This window comes from Lytechinus pictus, chromosome 11 (genome assembly GCF_037042905.1).
Source record: "Lytechinus pictus isolate F3 Inbred chromosome 11, Lp3.0, whole genome shotgun sequence".
Classification (NCBI taxonomy): domain Eukaryota; kingdom Metazoa; phylum Echinodermata; class Echinoidea; order Temnopleuroida; family Toxopneustidae; genus Lytechinus; species Lytechinus pictus.
Window position 1 is genome coordinate 1,390,249 of NC_087255.1, and position 21,176 is coordinate 1,411,424.

The window sequence follows — 21,176 nt, forward strand, 5'->3', positions numbered from 1 at the left end:
TTACATATATTTCTTATCCTACTCCATTCTTCAAAGTGAATACAATTATTCTTACTAAAATGAACAAAGTTGTATTTTGCTATTTAAAGTCGTACAATTATGTGTCATTTATAAAAACCTTGTTTTGCAAATTATGAATATTTCATGTGATACCTCCGGTGAAGGAAACGTATTTTGCAAGTCTGTTAAAGTCAAGTATATAATCGATCTACGATTCAGAGAGAAAGTTAATTATATTAGATTTCTCAACTGTTATGTATTTTCTTGACTATCATAAAGCTCATGCTAATAGGAGGTTGTTATTTATTTACTTTGATAATAAATATGAAAGCTAATTTCGATAAGCTGATATCTTTGTGAATAGGATATTGTTAGGGCCTTTGCTGTTAAGTATTTGGTCTATTCCTATTTTAGGCGGCTGTCAACCTAGGGTCAGCCCAGGGTTAATGTAGAGTCAACGTAGGTCAGGGTAGCACCTACCCTCTATGTCAAGGTCATGAGTCACAGAGGGGAATGACTCACTTCAGTCAGCCGAAGCTACGGTTCGTCGGACTCGACCATAATTCTTCCTAGTTACAGCTTCAACTCAACTCTGGTTCTTCGTTCTTCAAGGACACGTGTCTTCGCTGACGATGTCAGTCGCGTTTTCATCGTCCCCTCTTCGTAGTCGTCGTGGTTTGTCGATCTCTTCTGTTTTTCGAACTCCACATTTACCCGATTAAGACTTTCGGTAACATAATTTAAAGGCCTATTTTCAGATCGATCTCTTCCCATAAACAATCAATGAAGATTATACTCCTCTTATGTATATATGCAATTTTATGATTTTCGATATGCAAAGATTTATTGAATATCCATTTGCCAATATACTTATGTTCTCAATGATTGAATGTTAATGGCTTATTATATTTTGTGACATTAAATTGATCACTTCATTTATATCTTGAATATCCTTTGGTCTTTTATTCAGGGTGGTTAAGTAGCCTGTAGATTAATAAGTTAACTAGAGCAGTTTCGCTCGTGACAAACATAATAATAATTGCAGCTTATTTTGTTATAATGGAGACCTAGTTTACACATTTATATGAAAGTAAAGTAATAATTATGATTTCATCCAATATCAAAGTTTAAACATGTGCTGTTCATAAAATTATACAGCACCTCTTATACAGCGATATTTTGTACAGCGTTTTTACTGTGTAAAGACATGACATCAACTGTCCAGTTATTGCACATAGCTGTGCAAAATTGACAAAATTCGCCATGTTGTAGTTGTGTTCAAGCCTTTTGACGTGCTAATTGATATACATAAATTAATCTTAAAAAAAGAAATCACCTTTTTCAAAACAGATATAATACTACAAGTTCATCATTGTGTTCATGATGGTATGCATATAGAGAATTTCATCAAATATACCTAGACCTTAGATTTCAACACGCAAAATTCGTACCGCAATTTGAGTGAAACATAATTAGAATTCACCTCCGGAGTTGAATTTGAATTCGTGATTGTGATTAGCGTTCGTGATTCTAGTTTGTCTTCACACGTGCTAAAAATTCGTCAGTAGCTTTCTTTGTCACTGGAATCATCATTCAATTACGATTTTTTTTATCGTGTTAAAGGGAGGTTAGACACATACCGCCTCCGCTCTGGAATTCGAATTCAAATCACACTGTTCGAGTGAGCGTGTGAAAGATCCGATGATTCTAAAGACGACTTGCAATCATCAATACAATGACGATTCAAGATTCACGTGTGAAACGGCCCTTTGTCATTTGTACCAGATTTAGATGAAATTTTCAGAGCTTTACATACTGTAGTTATGTAAACTCCATTCCAGCTTTGAATACTATATATTTATATTCTTCATAACAAACTGATTATTGTATTAATTTATGTTTACGATAAATGTAGAAATTTGTGAAATGGAAGAAAATGAATGTTTATTTGAACTTACATGTTTCCAGCTGTCCTTCCAGACCTTGACGTCTCCTGCATCATAACTAGTCATTGGCTCTAGAGGGCGTTTACTCGCTTGTTGGGATTTCGGCTGCGTTGAATTTAATCATTATACAGTTCAATCATTATAATATAGGTTTTCCCGTCCTATTTCATCAGAGTTGCATTTAAATTAATGAAAGGACTTTCAAATTCGAACTATTTTGTCAACCCTCTGCACACATGGTTCATTTTCATTTATTCAGCATTTAATTCCGTTTTATATAATTCCTTTGAATTTGGTAGAAATTCAATTTAGGGAGAAATTTGTTCAAATTAATGGCCAAAGTTGTCATTTAATTTCGCAACGACGAACTGATCGTTTAATTTCGCCCAAGATACAATTTTCAACTTCATTAATTGGTACACATATTTGCACTTTAAACGTCAAAATTCAGATAACATGTTTCTGTGTTCATTTTTTTTTTATAACGTTATACAATTTTTTTTTTCTCAAAACTTTACCCTATCTTTCTATTTTTTCTGATCTTTCAGTTAGAATAATTTTATTCCATTATGTTTGATAAAGACGTAATTTATGTAACCCTTATAATAGGATACGGTTGTGAACGGTTATTCTTTTATTGATTAATGAGTGGGTGCAGGGGCAGATCAAGGATTTCCCAAAGGGGGGGGGCATTTTCCCTAGAAATTTGACGAACAAAAAAAGAAGGTTTTTGTACAAAGAATAAGGGAAGGTCCACGATTTTTTTTTAAGTGTGGCTCTCAAAGGGGGGGGGGCACGGACACGAGCCGGCTGTGCCCCCCCCCCCCTGGATCCGCTAGTGAGTGGGTGGATGACCTATGCCAATGGTAGGTATTTTTCTTCATCATCTTGTTCTTTTTTTATTTTACATAATTGTAAATTATATCGTTGTGGGGAAGGGATGGGAAACATGGTATTGACCACGATATATAGCTGTGAAAGTGGAACAAAAACGACTTGTTGTTCCGATGATGGTTTTTCAGATGGATGATACATTTCATTAAAATGGTAAGCATCCAATTTAGAAGTAAAACCCATTTCCATAATCATTCAAAAGAAGTAAACAAGAAACAACAACAACAAAAACAACGAAAAACACTGTGCATATGCTATAAGTGATTGCATATTAATGGTTTTGAATTCCTAAACTTTCGCAAGGAGGGTACCGGTGTGAATTTGAAAACACTTCTTCAGCTATTTGAATTTGATCGTTCTTTATACTTGTTTAAATTAAATAACCATGAAATCGCGTGCCAATAGGATTGAATTGAACAAAGTATTTGGCTATTTAAATGTTGATCTCATAGGTCATTCAAAATAGTTGCAAATTGAACTATTACATCATTAAATCGGTTGAAATTTTGACGAAATTGGACGGGAAAACCTATAATTATAATGTATACACGTAAGAAAGGCCAAACAATGGCTGATAAAAAAATAAGTATTTTATGGTTTTTTGTATTTATTTCCTAGCGTGGAGTGGATAGCCTACTTAGTGTGACGTGACATTTTTTATGACTCGTTCCCACTAGTTACCAACTTGATCCTTCTTCTTGTATCTCGCTTGGCCTTATAGAACCATACAATTGGTTGTTAAAACATACTCCCTAGAGATTAAACGTAACACCAAAAAGTGTCAACCAAATGTTTCAACACCCAAGGGTGTTGAAATAACGCCAAAATTCTAACACCGGAGTAAAATAACTGATTTTGTAATCTATGTACACCAAATGACACCAAGGTTTTTGCGATGTGTGCATTTGCTTATTCAGTATAATTACTCTTACCGTTGATGTAGACCTTGACATCAAACGAATGGGCAAAAGACAGGGCAGCGAACCTGTATGAAACGAAAAAAAAAGAATCAATGCGTTCATTTACTTGCCTTCCGTTTTACAGAACTTCTAAGTTTAATAGGAAAAATTTAATAAAAAGTCAACTTGAAATTTAAATTAAACTTATATATATATATAAATATATGTGTGTGTATGTGTGTGTGTAGTTATATATATATATATATATATATACACACAAAAAATCAAAGATACAGATGTGACATGCGGAGTGATAAAAACACAAAGCTTGTCCAAATTGATCCCTATAGAAATATAAAAAAAAGTGATAAAGAAAAAAATAACAGGGATCCTTTATTTATCAATATACATACTGCTCACGCTGAGTGCATACCTTGTGCGATAATAACGTCGGGAAATTAACTGCTATATTGATGACGTTGACCTTATAGGTGTTTGTTATTTCAGTATATCAATCAAATGAATTTGTCGTTAGGGTGGACTCGACCTTGGAAGACATTACAAATCAGAAATATTAATCAGAAAGATAAGGGGTTGCCTCTTTAGGAAAACTTTCAATATGCAGTTGTATAATTCATGTTTGAATAATACCAAGTAAGAACTTCTCGATGATTGTTTAACTGATGTTACTGATGTTGAGGCATATTTTTTAAATAAAGCCCTCCCTCTATGATGATTAAGTACTTACCTTTTGTGCGTATATGATTCGTGTATAAAAAAACACATGAAAATGTAAACAAAATAATGAATAATATCATCAGAGCAAGGACGGCACGAAATGAACTTGTAGAAGATGTGACTACAGGAGATATCTCAGTTGACATGGTAGATGATGATTCTGAGAAAAAGAAGTATAGAAAACAGTCACTATACCATCTTGAATTTTTCCGAGATTTATACTGGTCTAGAATATTAAAGTGCAGAGGAAGAGTCTTTGTCTAGGGCCCTGTGAACGTTTTTTTACAGGGTGCCGATTAGAATTTGACAAGCAAAAAAGGGGGTTTCACCAAAATATGAAGGTTATATGGGACACGAAAAGTTTAACAAGGAAAGAAAATATAAATAAATAAGGGTTTCACTACAAAATGGAGATCAATTGGGTTACATTATTTGGGCAACCTTACAGAATCCAAAGGAGAATATCACCCCAGCACCCCGCTTCCCATGGCCATGTTTGTCCTTGGTAACTTCAATATAGTACTCAGTAATGCCATATATGAGGCATCAAACAATCATCCTTGTAAATTCATGACAGTGTTGACCCAGTTATACCCATACAAAATTACTTTCATTCTTCATCTCTTTATTGCCTATCAGTGGCGTACCTAGGATTTTCCACAGGGGGGGCAAAACTGTCCGCCAAAAAATTTGACAAGCAAAAAAAAAAAAAAAAGGTCTTCAAGCTCGTCAGGGGGGGGGGCAATAAAGGTCTTCAAGCTCGTCAGGGGGGCAAAAAAAGGCCTTTCAAGCTCGTCAGGGGAGGCAGGGATACGTCCTTTCCATGGGTTGTGGCTCGTCAGGGGGGGCAGACTGCCCCCCCCCCCCCTGCCCCCGTAGGTACGCTAGTGTTGCCTATATATTTTTATTAAACACAATGTAAAAACATGATCTATACTATACATTAATACTACATCTCTTACACTGGAAATTTATCTACAAGTGGTGGGGGTGGGAACAAGTCCAGATTAGATTGACAATAATGTATTTTGCTTTTTCTGTTTTGTATTTCTTTTGAAGGGGGGGGTCATCAAAGAATCAAAGCAAGCTAGAATGCAACTAACCAGGCATGTAGTAGACGCACACTGTTTTATTCTCTATGCTATCTACACTCCTACCCTTCGCCTTGCAGACAAGGGTGAAGTTTTCAGCAAACTTTGTCAGATCGAGAGAGGATGATCGATAGGTCACCTGACCCACCTCCCACGTGATAACTGGAGGATGTGGAAACCCGGATGCAGAGCATTCCAAGGATGTAATGTTTGAACCATTAATGAAACAGCTACATTCACCATCTCCAGTGTCTTGACAGTGGCTCACATCAACATCTATTGACAAGTATGATGGCAAATAAATTGTTATTGTCATTAGTTATCATTATTATTATTATAATTATTATTATCATCATCATCATCTTCATCATTATTATTATTATTATCATTATCATTATTATTATCATTATCATCATCATCATCATCATCATTATAAATATTACTATTATCATTATTATAAGTAGTAGTAGTTAGTATTATTATCATTATTATCACCATAGGGTCATCACTCTTCTTATTATTAATATTTATTCGAGATAATCAAACATATTATCAACATAGATATATAAACAATAGGATAATGAAGTAAACATGGATGCCAAGAAATGAAAAAGATTGATTTATATTATAACCCGAAGGTCTTTGTTATCGAATTATTTATTCGTTTGCCAAAGAAAATCATAAAAACAGTGCATTTCAGTATAAACAATTTAAAGTTCAACCATTGAAAAGCCAGGGACAGAAAGCCTCCTGTCAAAATTCCAATGGTTGATTTACAACATGTATTAACTACATGTACACTCTAAAAAGGGAGTGATTATTAAGCTCTTAAGTAACTGCCCTTCGGAGTGCTGATTTTTCTAGTTCGGATTTAAACGAGAAAAATCAGCGCTCCAAAGTGCAGTCACTATATACGCTCCTTAAGAGCTAAATTAGCACTTCAGTTTTTAGATTGTAAACAATCATAAAGTACTAGTAATGTAAATGGGTGTAACATGCGACATGACAAATCGAAAACGATATGTGATATAGATAATATAACTATATGAGCGAAATAAAGACTGACCTAATGCAAGTGAAGGAAAGATAAGTGATAACCGTACCCCCTTCCTAGGTTAGGAACACTAATTTCAAATTCCAGGACACAGAAGAAAAAAAAAGTTGAAACATTCTGCAATCAGACCTACTAGAGACATTTTTTAATAAAGACTTCCTAAAACCCTATGTATAGCAATATAAACAAAATAATGCGTATTCATCAAATAATATTAGTAGTAAATGAAAATGAATGGAATTGAGAAGAAAACTAAAAGTAAAAAGGGAGAGAAAAGGGAGACAGTTGGAGAGAGAGAGAATAAAGGGAAAGGAAAAAGTGAAACAGGAAAAGAAAGAGGAAGTACATCCATATTTCAATTAGTATAATCATACTTAAAATCAGACTTAAGATTTATATACAATGCCAGTGCATTTATTCATTCATTTTGTTTTTCATTTACTTACTTCCTTTTTCTTTTCTTTTTTATTTAATCAAGGTATGTAGCGCTGTCAAGACTATTGTATTTTGTATAAATAATGTAGCACACCCAATGAACTTCTTAAACAATAGACTGTCACATTGTTCCATGTAAGCCTTGCGTGTGACTTGGCGGCAATCTCGCATGCAGTTGCCCGAAAAGGCGCATACACGCAAGTCTGGTCTGCACGCAGAAAAGTTTTCAACGTGCTCAAAACATTGTTGCGGGAAAGTTGCGGCTAGGATGTCCTGATTTTGGGCCCTTTTGGAGACAATTTTGAAGGACATTTGGCAAATCTTCAAGAAGAAAGTGATTTATCCACACTTTACTGCACTCAACCCATGTGAGGTAAATGGGCACTGGTAGGAATTACTTCAAAAACGGCTGCAAGGCTGAAAGGCGACTAGGGGTATATCAATAATAATTACCCAAGTCTTTTGGAAGATATACGGTAAACAAGAACTGTGTATTGTTGTTATTATCATTATTATTTATATTATCATTATCATCATTAGTATTATTATTATTGGCAGAAAGAAGCTGCTGAAAACTGCTTATCTAATAAAAGAGAGCCAATGGAGTAAATTAGTGAGTCAAAAGGGGACTAAGCTTTCGATCCTCTTTTTCTTTCCTGTAATACATATATGTACGCGTATAAGAATAAGTCTACTATACTTTCTTCATTTCCAAGTGGGATCCACACTTTACAAGCTTTGCTTTTTAGTGGATCCCCCTCATTTCCCTTTATGCTCTATATTATACTGTTTTTTTCTGGGTTTTTTTACGAAGTAAGAATGCCCTTCTGTAAAATTGTACTTGATTTGTATTACTTTATATTACTTTGTATTATGTTTTTTTATTTTGATTTATTGTTTTCTTCTGCATCCATAACATTCGTATTATACATTTTTCATAACATAATAAACATAATATGCTAGCATTTTTGGCATGAATCATAAATAAAGAGTATTAAAAAGATAATTTCAGACAAAAATGATTAACTATATGATATTCACAATTGCAGGAGAAGGATTGTCATCATAAGCAGATTGCTTGAAAAAAATGACAATCCCAAACTTATACTAATAGAATTAATTAATACATTTATAAAGCAGAATGGGCATACATTTTCAAATACGAAACATGAATTCATGCAATTTTATAGTATGAAGATGAAGATGATAAAGCTAAGGGTGACGGTGATATGGTGTTGATGATGATGATGATGATGATGAAGGCCATGGAGATGATGCTGGTCATGATGAAGATATTGGTAATGACTAAATCGAAGGAGGAATAAATTCACGATAAAAAGGATACGACACAGAAATTTTACTTCAAATATTCTGATAATAACATAGATTTAACGTTTGCCTTAAATGAGTGAAGAGACGAAGATTGTTTTACAGGCTCTGGTAGAGAGTTCCACAAATCTGGACCATGGTGTCTTATGGATCTCTGCGCAATAAGCAATTTAGGGTTGATTAAATGGAAATTTGAAGAGTTACGGGTAGGGTAAGAATGAATAGATGTATTCAGAGTATAAAAATTGTGGAATGAAGGTGGGAGCATGTTATTTATGTACTTAAACATAAGTAGTAAACTTTGAAGAGTATTTATGTCAAATACTGTTAGAGTCTTTAGTTTATGGAATAATGGATTTGTGTGTGATAAATATTGGGAATCAGTACAGATTCGAATTGCTTTTTTCTGTAATAAGTATATTGTATTAATTTTAGTTTTTGCACATGTTGCCCAAACTATGTTGCAATATGATATATAAGGCAATATTAATGAATTGTATAGTATGACAAGAGTTGTATGTGGAATTATGTTTTTCATTTTGTAAAGTATACCAACGTTTCTAGAAATACTAGTAGTTATACAACGTACATGTTCATTCCAATTTAAATTTTCATCTATTGTGACACCTAAAAACTTTGTTTCTCTTTTCCTTTTGAGAGGATTATTGTCTATGTTTATATTGTAAGGAAATTCGTTATCATGTGAGTGTGTATGCTTGAAATATATAAAGTTTGTTTTATCTATATTGAGTGAAAGCTTATTACACTTAAACCACAAAGATAGTTTTGGTAATTCACGGTCTACTAAAGTTTCTAAGCTATTATGTGAACAAAAAATGTTGGTGTCATCTGCAAATAATACATATGATAATAAAGGTGTTACAGAAGTCAAATCATTGATATATATTAAAAAAAGTAAGGGGCCTAGGATTGATCCTTGTGGAACTCCGCATTGTATTAACTGAAAATCAGAAGGAATATTATTGTGAATTACATATTGTTTTCTATTGGACAAATAACTCTTAAACCAAGATAGTGCAATTCCGCGAATTCCAAAATTTTCAAGTTTTTTAAGTAATATCTGGTGGTCAAGAGTGTCAAAGGCTTTGCTTAAGTCCATGAATACGCCTATTATATGTTTTTTTTTTTGCCATTGCATTTGTAATTTTATCGTATATTTGTATTAACGCCTGATCAGTCGAATGTCCTTTCCTGAATCCATATTGGTTAGAATTTAGAAAATGAAAATTATCTAGAAACTTATAAAGTCTATTGTAAATAATCATCTCTAATATTTTGGAAATGCTGGGAAGAATAGAAATAGGCATGTAATTTGTTATTTCATGCGGATTGTCTTTTTTTTAAACAGGATTTACCTTTGAAATTTTTAGGGAATCAGGACATATTCCGGTGCTAATCGACAGATTAAAAATATGACACAAAGGAGAGGCAATATAGTGTATGATCTGCTTAAGAAGGAAAGTACTAATTCTATCAATTCCCTGTGATTTGCTTGATTTGAGATTTTTTGTTATTTCAATTAATTCCTGAACATTTGTTGGGTTAAAGAATAAAGAAGAGTTAATGGGTGTGGGAAGGAATTTTCCAAAATTTTCATCAGTTCTGTCAAGTTTGTTTGCCAATGAGGGTCCTAAGTTAACAAAAAAGGAATTAAAGGTATCAGCTACATCTTCTGAATTTATCGCAACATCATGAGCTCGAATTGTATTGGTTAGTCTATTTCTACAAGTTTTGTATTTATTTTTGTTTTGAATAGAAGGGTTCTTTAAAAATGCCTTGTAAAGTTTATTACGGGTACGTATGGATCTTAAAATTGCTTTAGAAATCCATGGCATTTTTGCCTTCTTTCTTTTGACCAGTGGTATCAGAGGAAAATTTTTCTCGTAAAATATCTGCAATTTATTGTTAAAATTTGTGTATGCAATGTTTGAATTAGACTCATGAAATACATCCAACCATTCTTCAATAGCAAGATCCCTTTTAAACGATTCAATGTTATTTTGAGATTCTTTTCTATACATTGTCGATTTGAGTATATTTTCCTTTGGAATATCATTATCGCAAAATGAAAAAACCGGCAAATGATCCGATATATCAGATATTAACAATCCGCTGGTAATATCTCTGTTTAATATATTTGAAAAAATGTTGTCGATAAGTGTTGATGAATGGCTATCAATTCTAGTCGGTTTATCTATATGGGGATAATAGCCAAATGAATGCATTGTGTGTAGAAATAAATCATGTTCATTATTTTGGGATAACAGGTTGATGTTAAAATCACCCATTAAATATATTTGTTTCTCTTCTTTTCTAATAGTATGAAGGCACGTTTCAAGGTCTTCACAAAATAAATTTACTTTATCATGAGGGGGTCTATAAATCAATCCAATAATTATATTTTTGCTTTTTGGCTTCGTGATTTCTATGAATAAAGTTTCACTCTGTTTTAATGATATTTCTTTCCTTACTTTGAATTGTAAATGTTCACTGATGTAAAATGCTACACCTCCTCCTCTTTGATCTTCCCGGTCACGCCTAATGAGATTATAGTTTTCTAAACTGAATATGTTAGGTGAAGTATTGTGAAGCCATGTTTCCGTGACACCAATAATGGAAAATTTGAAATTGTTTAAAGTGAAAAGTAATGATTCCAATGACTCAAAATTTTTGTTCAAACTACGAGCATTAATATGAAGCAAACTAAAGTTATGTTCCATGTCTCTAAATCTAGAAGTAAAATCTTCGGTTGAGTAATAGTTATTATCAGATGATATATTGTTTGTATTGAAAATAGAAAAAAATGTCCATGTCATTACTCAGGAGGATAATTTGATATTACCAAAAACTTAAGATTATTGGTATGATATGTGATTTGTGTGTAAATTTTCTGTGTCATAACAGCAAGATGGTGGTAGTAATGGTGATGAGATGAAGAGAGGATGAAGTTGAAAAAAACTAATAAAGGATGAATGTGAAATCGAATTTGCTGTTGATGATTATGATGATGATGATGATGATGATGATGATGAAAATGATGACAATGATGATGGAGGTGATGATTGGAGAATTGTAATCCTACAACCAGAACCTGATAATGAATATTCATAATCGAAATGTAATGAACACTCTCATTTCTGAGTGTCTCAGCCATGATTTGTATGCGAAGGAACCTTTTAAACACGAAGTATCAGTGGCACTGTAATAACAAAGATACAAAATAAAGGTCTCGATCCTATCGAATAAAAATATACATTTATATATATATATTGATATAATTGGTCATCGACATCACGAAGTGTCTCAGAGGTCAGAGTCAATACAGAATCAAATAATAATTTTAATTTGTTAATTTCTAATGATATGTCAATTGTTGAATATCTCGTAAAATGTCAGTCTTTTATTTTTCTTGATCGATCACTTGTGTTGGTATTCAAAATAAAAAAAGTAAATTCTAAAAGCTAGAAATTAAACACAAGTTTCTCAAAATTGGTTCATGACCTCTGAAAATTTTGAATGGAAATTAAATAACAGAATTGAATTGAATAATTTAATCCTAGCAGAATCTTCGTCGGAGGCAAAATGACAAACATAAAGTGGAACAACCATAATATAGACCACAGACATGCAACAACAACACTAAAAAAAGGAGACAAAAGGGGCATTGGAGAGTTGTGATGACTAATCAGGTTAGAGAAGGGGATGAAAGCAAAGGAGTAGGCAGACACAAAGGGAAGTTGGTATAAGGCCAGTGAAAGACCTTAAGCTATGAGGGGAAAAGATAATTGGGCAGGCAACATCAAACAGGATCGGAAACAAAACAGTGATAGGGGGTATAGAGATGAATAACAAGAGAATTAGTAAGAGGTGGGTCAAACAGGTTACAAAGAAATGCATCATAAACTGGTGCATAAGAGTGGGGGAAAGGGGGAAAGAATGGGGAACAACCTCATAGCTTAAGGTATATCACTGGCCTTACTTACAATAACTTCCCTTTGCCATCATTATCACCATTTATCATCATCATTATAAATTATAATTATAATATGACTAGACGATTCCAAAACAAGAGGTATGTTAATACCATAACTCACCTGTCACGTATAACTGCGTGATGTCGCTTTCTCCAGTTTGGAATGCTTGACTAACAATTTTACAAGAATAATTTCCAGCGTCGCTCTTCGTAACATCAGATATAACAAGAGATGATGCATCGATTACTGAATACCTATCATATCCTACTTCTCTATTTGTTGTTTGAGAGTAGACTGTAGTTCCATCTTTTCTCCAGTAGAGTGATAGGATGTTATCAGAGGCTAAATATTCGAGTTCGCATGGGAGGGTTGCCCCATCCCCGTGAGATGTGGTTATAACTGAATTAAAAACAAACAATATTTATGCACGTGGAATTACTTGATTGTAATCAGTAAAAGAAAAAACAATGATACATTAATGAATTTTTGCTAAAAACACTATTTGCATTGGATGTGTACACGAATTTACGTTTTTGAGCAATTTTCGGTCTGCATGCACTTACAAAATTTTGCGTAATTTTGGATTGCGTACCTGGCGGTCGCAATTTTGATCTCAAAAGATGCGAGAGACTTGAAAGTGAAAAAGTCAGCGAGCTACACTGTAAAAAAAAATACCGGCCTATTTACTTAATTCAATTATGTTAAGAAACTGCCTTAATTTGTTCGAGTATTTATGATTTTGGCAGTTTTAAGTAAAATTTGCTTATTTTCTTTGCATCCATTTTACTCAAGAAAATTAAGTTACAATAACTTAATTCAATTAAGTAAAACATTAACTAAAATATTTGAAAAAAATCAAATGGGGGAGTGGACTTTCGGGATTCCGCTCCCCATCGTCCCACTTTTGGTGCCATCATTTTCATCTTAGACATGTTATATCCAAATATTAGACTTTGTGCATTGTCACTTACCTGTACATGTACAGGTACTGACATTGATATTTATATGTGATCGTTTCATTCTTACAAATAAAACAGTGAGAATAATATAAGCATCGAAAACCTAAAAAGAAATCTGAAATTTTCTGCTAAATTACTTTTAATGTTGCTCTTTCTTTGATTCAACAAAAGAATAAAATAGTTAGCACACCCTTATCCAAAACAATTTCAAACACAAATAGAAATGACAATTATTAACCAAAAAAACAACATTTACTTGCTCTAATGAATATTCATGCATTATTTAAATATGGCGTTAATTGAAAAATATAAGTACATTCAATTTGATTTTATAAGTAATAATCATCTTTGCCTAATTGAGTTAGATTTACTCAATCAAAGCAGGCTATCAATACGTGAATTTTCTTAAATGTATATTGAACCCAAATAAATCAAGTAAATTAAAAGACAAGTTAAAACTATATTAAAAAAACGAATAATAATTACAAATTGTAAATTCTACCTAAATACATTAAGTGTTAATTACTGATTCAGAATTTTTTTTTACAGTGTACCCGGTCAAAAAATTTGCGCGGCGGATTCATCGCGAAAAATGTCCAGGGGGCTAAATCAGCCCCCCCCCCCCCCGTCTTATTAGAGTTAAAACAAAATCGATGACTGAGAACTGTTGATCCATCACTGAGGAAGAAACATTGTCCCATCTTTGTCAATCTAGTTTACACTGAAAATAATTATGGAAAGACTATCTTGGAAGGAGAGGAATTCGATTTCATTGAAATTTAAATCTACAGTATTTTTTTTTACTTTAATAGTAGTCGCTATGAATCATGTGCAATCATCTGTTGACATACATGACATACATCGAATAAATACATACATATTTGCAGGGGTACTTGACACTTCATAGAGACCTAAATTATATATCCCCTTCATTGTCTTGTAATTAAAATGGATTATTAGTTAAGATTACCTTGTAATCCATATGAAGAGGAAATGCAGGGCAGGACAGCAATGATAAATGGTAGGCCTACGTGAAAGCAACTCATCTTCATTTAGACATCTGGAAAAGTAAAATAAATTTTAGAAAAAAAATGAAATATGGGAAAGCAATTAATACAGATTACACTAACCATAATAACGGCATGGATGTATTTTATCTTAATAATAGTAGTAATAGTAGTAGTAATAAGAGCAATTCCATAATATATGTACGTCGAACCCCCAATATGTGGGACCTTCAGGGACCGACAGACGTCAGTCCAACAGCCCTGCGTGTCGGGTCACGCAAGGCTGTTCCAACTGCTTCGTGTACTTTGCTCTTGCTCGGTCTTCGAGATTTGTTATCTTTGTCAAATGTCAAATAAATGTAAAATTGCATCGTCATTAAATTGTGGGGTTTTTTCGCAATGGAAATGTGGGAGCTCTCTGTAATGACAGTGAACACAATGTCCCGGTTTAAGGTCTAAATCTAAAGAAAAATCCAGCTCGCGCTTCGCGTACGCATCCTATATTTTAGTGAGATCCATGTCCTTTTCACATTGTTACCTTTATGTTGGACAGTGCTTAAACAGTTCCTTTCTGGTCAGTATATCAACAATTTCAGCTCACGCTTCGCATTATGTTTACTGAAATACACAGCTTGTTCACTTACGTATGCGGAATCTGAGTTTATTCTGTTAATAAGAACTTGTGAAAACGTGAAGTTTTCAAGTTTTAAAATATCAAAAGTTTTCAGTTTTTCTGTGCCGAAAGTGATTAATATGTCCCTTTTTAAACTCTTAATCTCCAAAATTTTCAGCGCGAGCTTCGCCCTCGCATCATTATTTAGTGAAATCCATATCTTCTCTGCAATTTCCCTTCGTGTTGGACAATGCTTGAAATTATCCCTCTTTCGGGTCAGTAAATTAAAAAAAATATCAGCTCGCATTTAGCGACGTCACAGCTTGTCCAATTACATATGAGGAATGTTTGTTTTTTATATAAATCGTGTAAACATTTAGTTTTTAAGTAAATAAACCTGAAAAAATTTAGATCGCACTTCGCGCTCGCATTGTTCATCGACACCCTTCCTTTTTGTGATTACAAAAACTGCATGGAATGTCCGATTTCAAGTCTTAATCTTGAAAAAAGTAGCTCTTTGCGCTCACATTACCTGTTTGATTAAATCCTCATCGTGATCATGATTGCAAAACGCGTTTAGAATGTCAAAATTTCAGGTTGTAAAATCAAAGGTTTTTAGCTCGCGCTTCTGTACCGACAGTTTGTCCTGCTTGAAGGTCTAAGTCCCCACCGCCCCCAGAAAAAAAAAATCGCGCTTCGCGCTCGCAACACTATATACATGATATAGTGACATCTATATCCTCTCTACAAATTTCCTCCATGTTGGACAGTGCTTAAAGGATCCATTTTGGGTCAGTAAATCGAAAATTTCAGCTCGCGCTTCGCGTTCACATTACGTTGATTGGGATACACAGCCTGTCGAATTAAAGATGCGGAATCTGAGTTAGTTCTTAATATAAAATCGTGTAAAAAGGTCAAAATATCAAAATTTTCCAGCTTGCGCTTCGACACGCATCATTCATTGATACCCTTCCTTTTCTTGATTAAAAAAACTGCATGGAATATTTTAAGTCTAAATCTAAAAAAGACCAGCTCGCGCTTCGCGCTTCCATTACTTGTTTGATTGGATACCCATCATGTTCATGATGGCAAAAAGTGTCAAATTTTTAGATTGTAAACTTACAAACTTTCAGGTCGCGCTTCGTGCTCGCATCATATGCTTAGTGAGATCCTTATCCTCTACACAATTTTCCTCCATCAATCATATCCATGTAAGACAACGTTTAAAAGCTTTCCTTTCTTGTCACTAAATCAAAAATTTCAGCTCGTGCTTCGCGCTTGCATTATTTCTATTGAGCTACACAGCTTGTTCAATTACGTATGCGGAATGTGAGTTTGCTTTTTATATGAAAACGTGTAAAAATGTTTAGTTTTCAAATCAAAATATCAAAAATGTAAATGAAAATAGTTTCATCAATAGGCCACTCCTATTGATGAAAGCTGGATCTGCCCCTGGGTATTACGAAAGAAAATGTGACTGTGGAGAATAGGGAACTCTACCATGACTCATGGTCGTCGTACGTCGGTAATCGGTACCGGTATTTGTCGGTAATCAGGGCCTTCACAACCCCCCCCCCCCCCCCCCCAACGGGAAAAGGCCTCGCGACACCCCTGCCTTCATGAAATGTTATGCCATTTATTTCTTGTTTCTTTTGACAGTCTGTAATGTTCTCAAAGGACCATGAATCGGTCACTAGTTCATGAAGTGAAGTAAGACTAGATAAAAAGGTTGATCATGTTATTGAATTGCCCATAATAATAATAATAATATCAATAATAATAATAAGTGGAACGCATCTGGCAGTCTCGCCTGCATTACGCAATATAGCACCAGTGCTGCCTTTGAAAACAGATAATGAATAATTATTCACGGAAGAAAACACTTAAATATGAAAATAAAACATTATGTCCATTGACCCAAAATGACCTCTGACCATGATCATGTGACATAAGACATGTGCAAAACAATTATTCATACTTCATTACCCTTATGTCGATGTTTCATGAGTTAGATCCATAAACTTTCTAAGTTATGATGCCAATTCAACACATACTCCCAACACGGCCAGAGTTCATTGACCATTAAATGACCTTTGATCTTGGCCATGTTCCTGAAACGCGCACAGGATATTTAGGGATACATTGCTGCTCTTACATGTATGTCCAAGTTTCATTAACTAGATCTATAAACTTTTAAAGTTACATGTATGATGTCAATTCCATATATACCCCCAACATCCCCAAAGTTTGTTGACTCTATGACCTTTGACCTTGGTCATGTGACCTGAAACTCGCACATGATGTTCAAGGATATTTGATTGCTCATATGTCCACGTTTCATGAACTAGATCCATAACATCTTCAAAAAATCTTCAAAAAACAAAACATATGTTGTTTAGCAACTCTATAAATACACTTCCTGTTGATATTATTTTGGATGGAACTCCCTTGGAAAATGTATCCCATATTAAGTTTCTTGGAATAACAGTCGATAATAATTTATTTTATGATGGACCGAAGTTATGGAACTCACTTCATAATGATAAAACAAATGCAAAATGTTTGAACTCTTTTAAGACTAAATTCAAATTATCTCTATTAAAACCTTATAATATACTCCCAAATTAAGTTTAATTCATCATCTCTGTCAAGTCATCATTATTACTTTAAAGACTACAATTAAAACATAAAATAATTATTATCCTTTTTTTATTAAAAACAAAATCTGACACAAGTCCTTCTCAGATGTGCTCATTATTGAACCTCATACATTATTGTGTCTATCCTATCCTCTATTTTCTCCTCTCCTGTCCGCTTATCCGCCTTCCTACCGGTTATTTGTTTACGGCATCAATCACATTTTTCGTGCATTATATTCTTTCCAGGTTGTTTTAAATATTTTTTCTCCTTTTATACACATCATTGAATCCAGTTTGCTCGAGTCCACGACGGCATGTGTTCTATCTACGTACAGCAGCACCCATCCATCTTCTCAGGGCATTCTCCCCTTTTTTATTCTCTTTTTCTGGGGGGGGGGTGGGGAAGGGTGGATATTTTTAGGACGGGTTGTTTTGTCCTTTATCAAACTACATATTTTTGATAACTTTGTATTTATTTTGTGAGTATTTCCCTCTCATTTATTTTTTTTTTCTCATTTGATTATCTGTATTTATACTTTGTTATTTTGTTATTTGTTGTGTCATCTATTTTTTGAGGGGCCCACATTGTACAAGCATTGCTTTTTAGTGGGTCACTCCTTTTCCATCTTAATTTAATTTCTATTGAAAAATAGAATACATATTTAAAACCTACAATGTGTTGCCCAAATTGCCTAAGTGTTTTTTCACAACATACAGTATGTATCATTAATTTTTTTTTTTTGCAACGGATACAAATATTTATGTTTATATATGGTATACAATTTGTTTTTGTTTGATGGAAGTGAAATAAATAAATTTGAATTTGAATTTGAATTTGAAACATTTCAAAGTTATGATGACAATTCCTCAAATACCCCCAACATGTCCAAAGTTCGTTGACCCTAAGTGACCTTTGACCTTAAACATGTGACCTGAAACTCAGGCAGGATCTTTAGTGATACCCTATTACCCTTATGTCTAAGTTTTGTGAACTAATATTGTATCCCCCAACATGGTCTAAGTTCATTGACCCTAAATGACATTTGACCTTGGTCGTGTGACTTGGAACTCAGGCAGGATGTTTAGTAATACTTGATTACTTTTATGTCCACGTTTCATGAACTAGGTCCATATGTTATGATGATATTTCAAAAACTTAAGCTTGGTTAAGATTTCAATGTTGGCCAGGTATACTGACCTAATAATAATAATAATAATAACAGTAATATGGTCCATTTGTATATAATTTATATATATAATTGCATATAGTTTACTCTACTGCTCTTGATACTTGGTATCATATTATTACCCCGGCTGTAGCTGAGCCACCATATAGGCACTAAAGCATTCAAATAATAAATCCTACCGGGTACCCATTCACCTCACATGGGTCGAGTGCAGCACAATGTGGGTTAATTTCTTGCTGAAGGAAAACACGCCATGGCTGGGATTCGAACCCACGTCCCTCTTATTGAAAGACGAGAGTCGTAACCACTAGACCACTGGACTAATATAAACATTTGAGGACTGTGCCATCAAACGGATATGTATCTTACTGATCAAATAACGCGAAGCACGAGCTGAAAATTTTGTTGTTATATCAAGATTTAAAAAAGGGACATTCTAAGCAAATTTTAGTTATTATAATACGTACCTGTCTCACTAAAAAAAAACAATGCGAGAGCGGAGCATACATGTATTCTTTTATGTTATATTATTCAGTAACATGATAAAATACAACATATTATAGTACAATCATTTCTGACTTCTGCCCCCCCCCCCACTACGTTTCACTTCCGTTCTCCCTTTTTTTCTCCTTTCCCCGTTTTTTTTTTGGGGGGGGGGTGGTAAAGCACGTGCCCCCCGTAGTTACGCCATTGCATGATGTCGTCAGCAATATTCAATGCAATACTGAGGCAAAAATACCAACGAGTTCCAATAAAAGTGTACGGTAAAATTTCAAAAATTGAATGAGCGGGGTCACATTATTTTTTTGATAACTTTGCCTAAACCGAGATAGAAAGACAGATGGACATACCCCTCCCCCCCCCCCCCCCACCACTCGCGCATGACCATACTTTACGACCACGTACACCATAAAACACCACCTCCAATCATTATGTCAAATGCAACTATTGCGTTATAAAGCAAATACTAAACAATATCGAAATCTATTTTTTCTCTACACGCCACTGCTCTCACATATAGAATTCAAAGCGTATGTACTCGGGAGGTTTATAAAAGCTAAGCAAAAACACTTACGTGAATAACCCAGTTGTATGAAGAATAATTTTGTTCCAGACGAGTCACATATTATAAAGCATTACAGATTGAAAATTCAACTAATATCAAATAAAAAAGTGCTAGTATATATTGTTTCGAAATCCTATTTATCTCTTTAGTATTCCGACGTAGTATAAATGTCAAACCACGGGACCACACACCAGCAAGCAGCAAACATTGTGATAATGAACTGATGAAACAGCGAAGTGTGTACACTAGCTTTTACCATGTTTACTCAGCGAGAATGCGCGCTGTACTGCAAAACAAAAAAACGGGGAATCCCCAACCAAAATCCCCTTGTAACAGGGAACTGGGAACGATTTTTTTCAGTGGGGGTACTGAAATCTCTCCTCAAAGGTGGGGGTGACACAATTGAGTTTTCCATAATTACACACACACACTTCTAAGGCACCACACAAACACCCACCCACACCCACATACACACATATATATATATATATATATATATCTATATATACATATATATATATATATGACAGTCACTTCTTAGCTTTCTTCTAATAAAAGAACATAGATATATAATTAGATAACTCGAGCGCGAGCAATTTTTTTTTTAGGGGGGGGGGATTTCATGTATTTTGTCCTGAAAATTTAACATATTGAGCAATGTTTGTGGTCCTGAACAAGATGCTTATGTAACAAATAATAATTGCGAACGTGATCAGCGCGAGCAGATATTTTTAATATACGCTCTGGCCTGATCGAAAGGGACGTGTTATAAGGACTGTTTGCAGTTACCAATTAAGACGATACATATATCAACAATCAAATAATGCGAGCGCAAAGCGCGAGTTGAAAATTTTGACATTCCGACCTAAATACTGTATATTCTAAGCACTTTCTGTAATCATGAACAGGATAGGTATATAACTATACCATTGATGTGAGCCAGTGGCGTAACAGGCGGGGGGGGGGGCAGGGGGGCAAGCTGCCCCCCCCGGCGGATTTCACCGGGAAAATAAAAAAACGAGAAAAGAAAGAAAATGGAGAAAGAGAGAAGGGGAAAGGGAAAGAAAGAAACAAACAAACAAACAAACAAAAAGAGGAAAGGGAAAGGAGGGAAAAGGGATAGGGAAAGGTGAAAAGAAAGGGACAGAAAGAAAGAACATAAATAGAGATAATGGAAGGAAAGCGGGAAAAGGAACGAAAGAACATTTTAGAAAGTACAAAATATCCTGAAATACTAATACATTAGCATGATATAGCAAGAGAGTGATATAAAATCAAAAGATATGACTCAATTGCACAGGCAAGAATGGCGGGAAAATGGGAG

At 34.2% G+C, this 21,176-nt stretch overlaps 1 protein-coding gene across 1 annotated transcript in view; it reads right to left on the reverse strand.

Annotated features, from left to right (window-relative positions):
- LOC129271278 (uncharacterized) overlaps positions 1-20,092 on the reverse strand; it is a 43,640-nt gene extending 23,548 nt beyond the window's left edge. The window contains exons 1-7 of the mRNA XM_064106638.1: positions 19,862-20,092; positions 14,311-14,400; positions 12,502-12,780; positions 5,581-5,844; positions 4,488-4,637; positions 3,773-3,825; positions 1,959-2,051 (exon numbers count right to left, since the gene is read on the reverse strand). Of these exons, the coding sequence (XP_063962708.1) occupies positions 1,959-2,051; positions 3,773-3,825; positions 4,488-4,637; positions 5,581-5,844; positions 12,502-12,780; positions 14,311-14,392 (921 nt within the window). The 5' untranslated portion in view covers positions 14,393-14,400; positions 19,862-20,092. The remainder of the gene's footprint in view (positions 1-1,958; positions 2,052-3,772; positions 3,826-4,487; positions 4,638-5,580; positions 5,845-12,501; positions 12,781-14,310; positions 14,401-19,861) is intronic.
- Between the last annotated feature and the right edge of the window lie 1,084 nt (positions 20,093-21,176).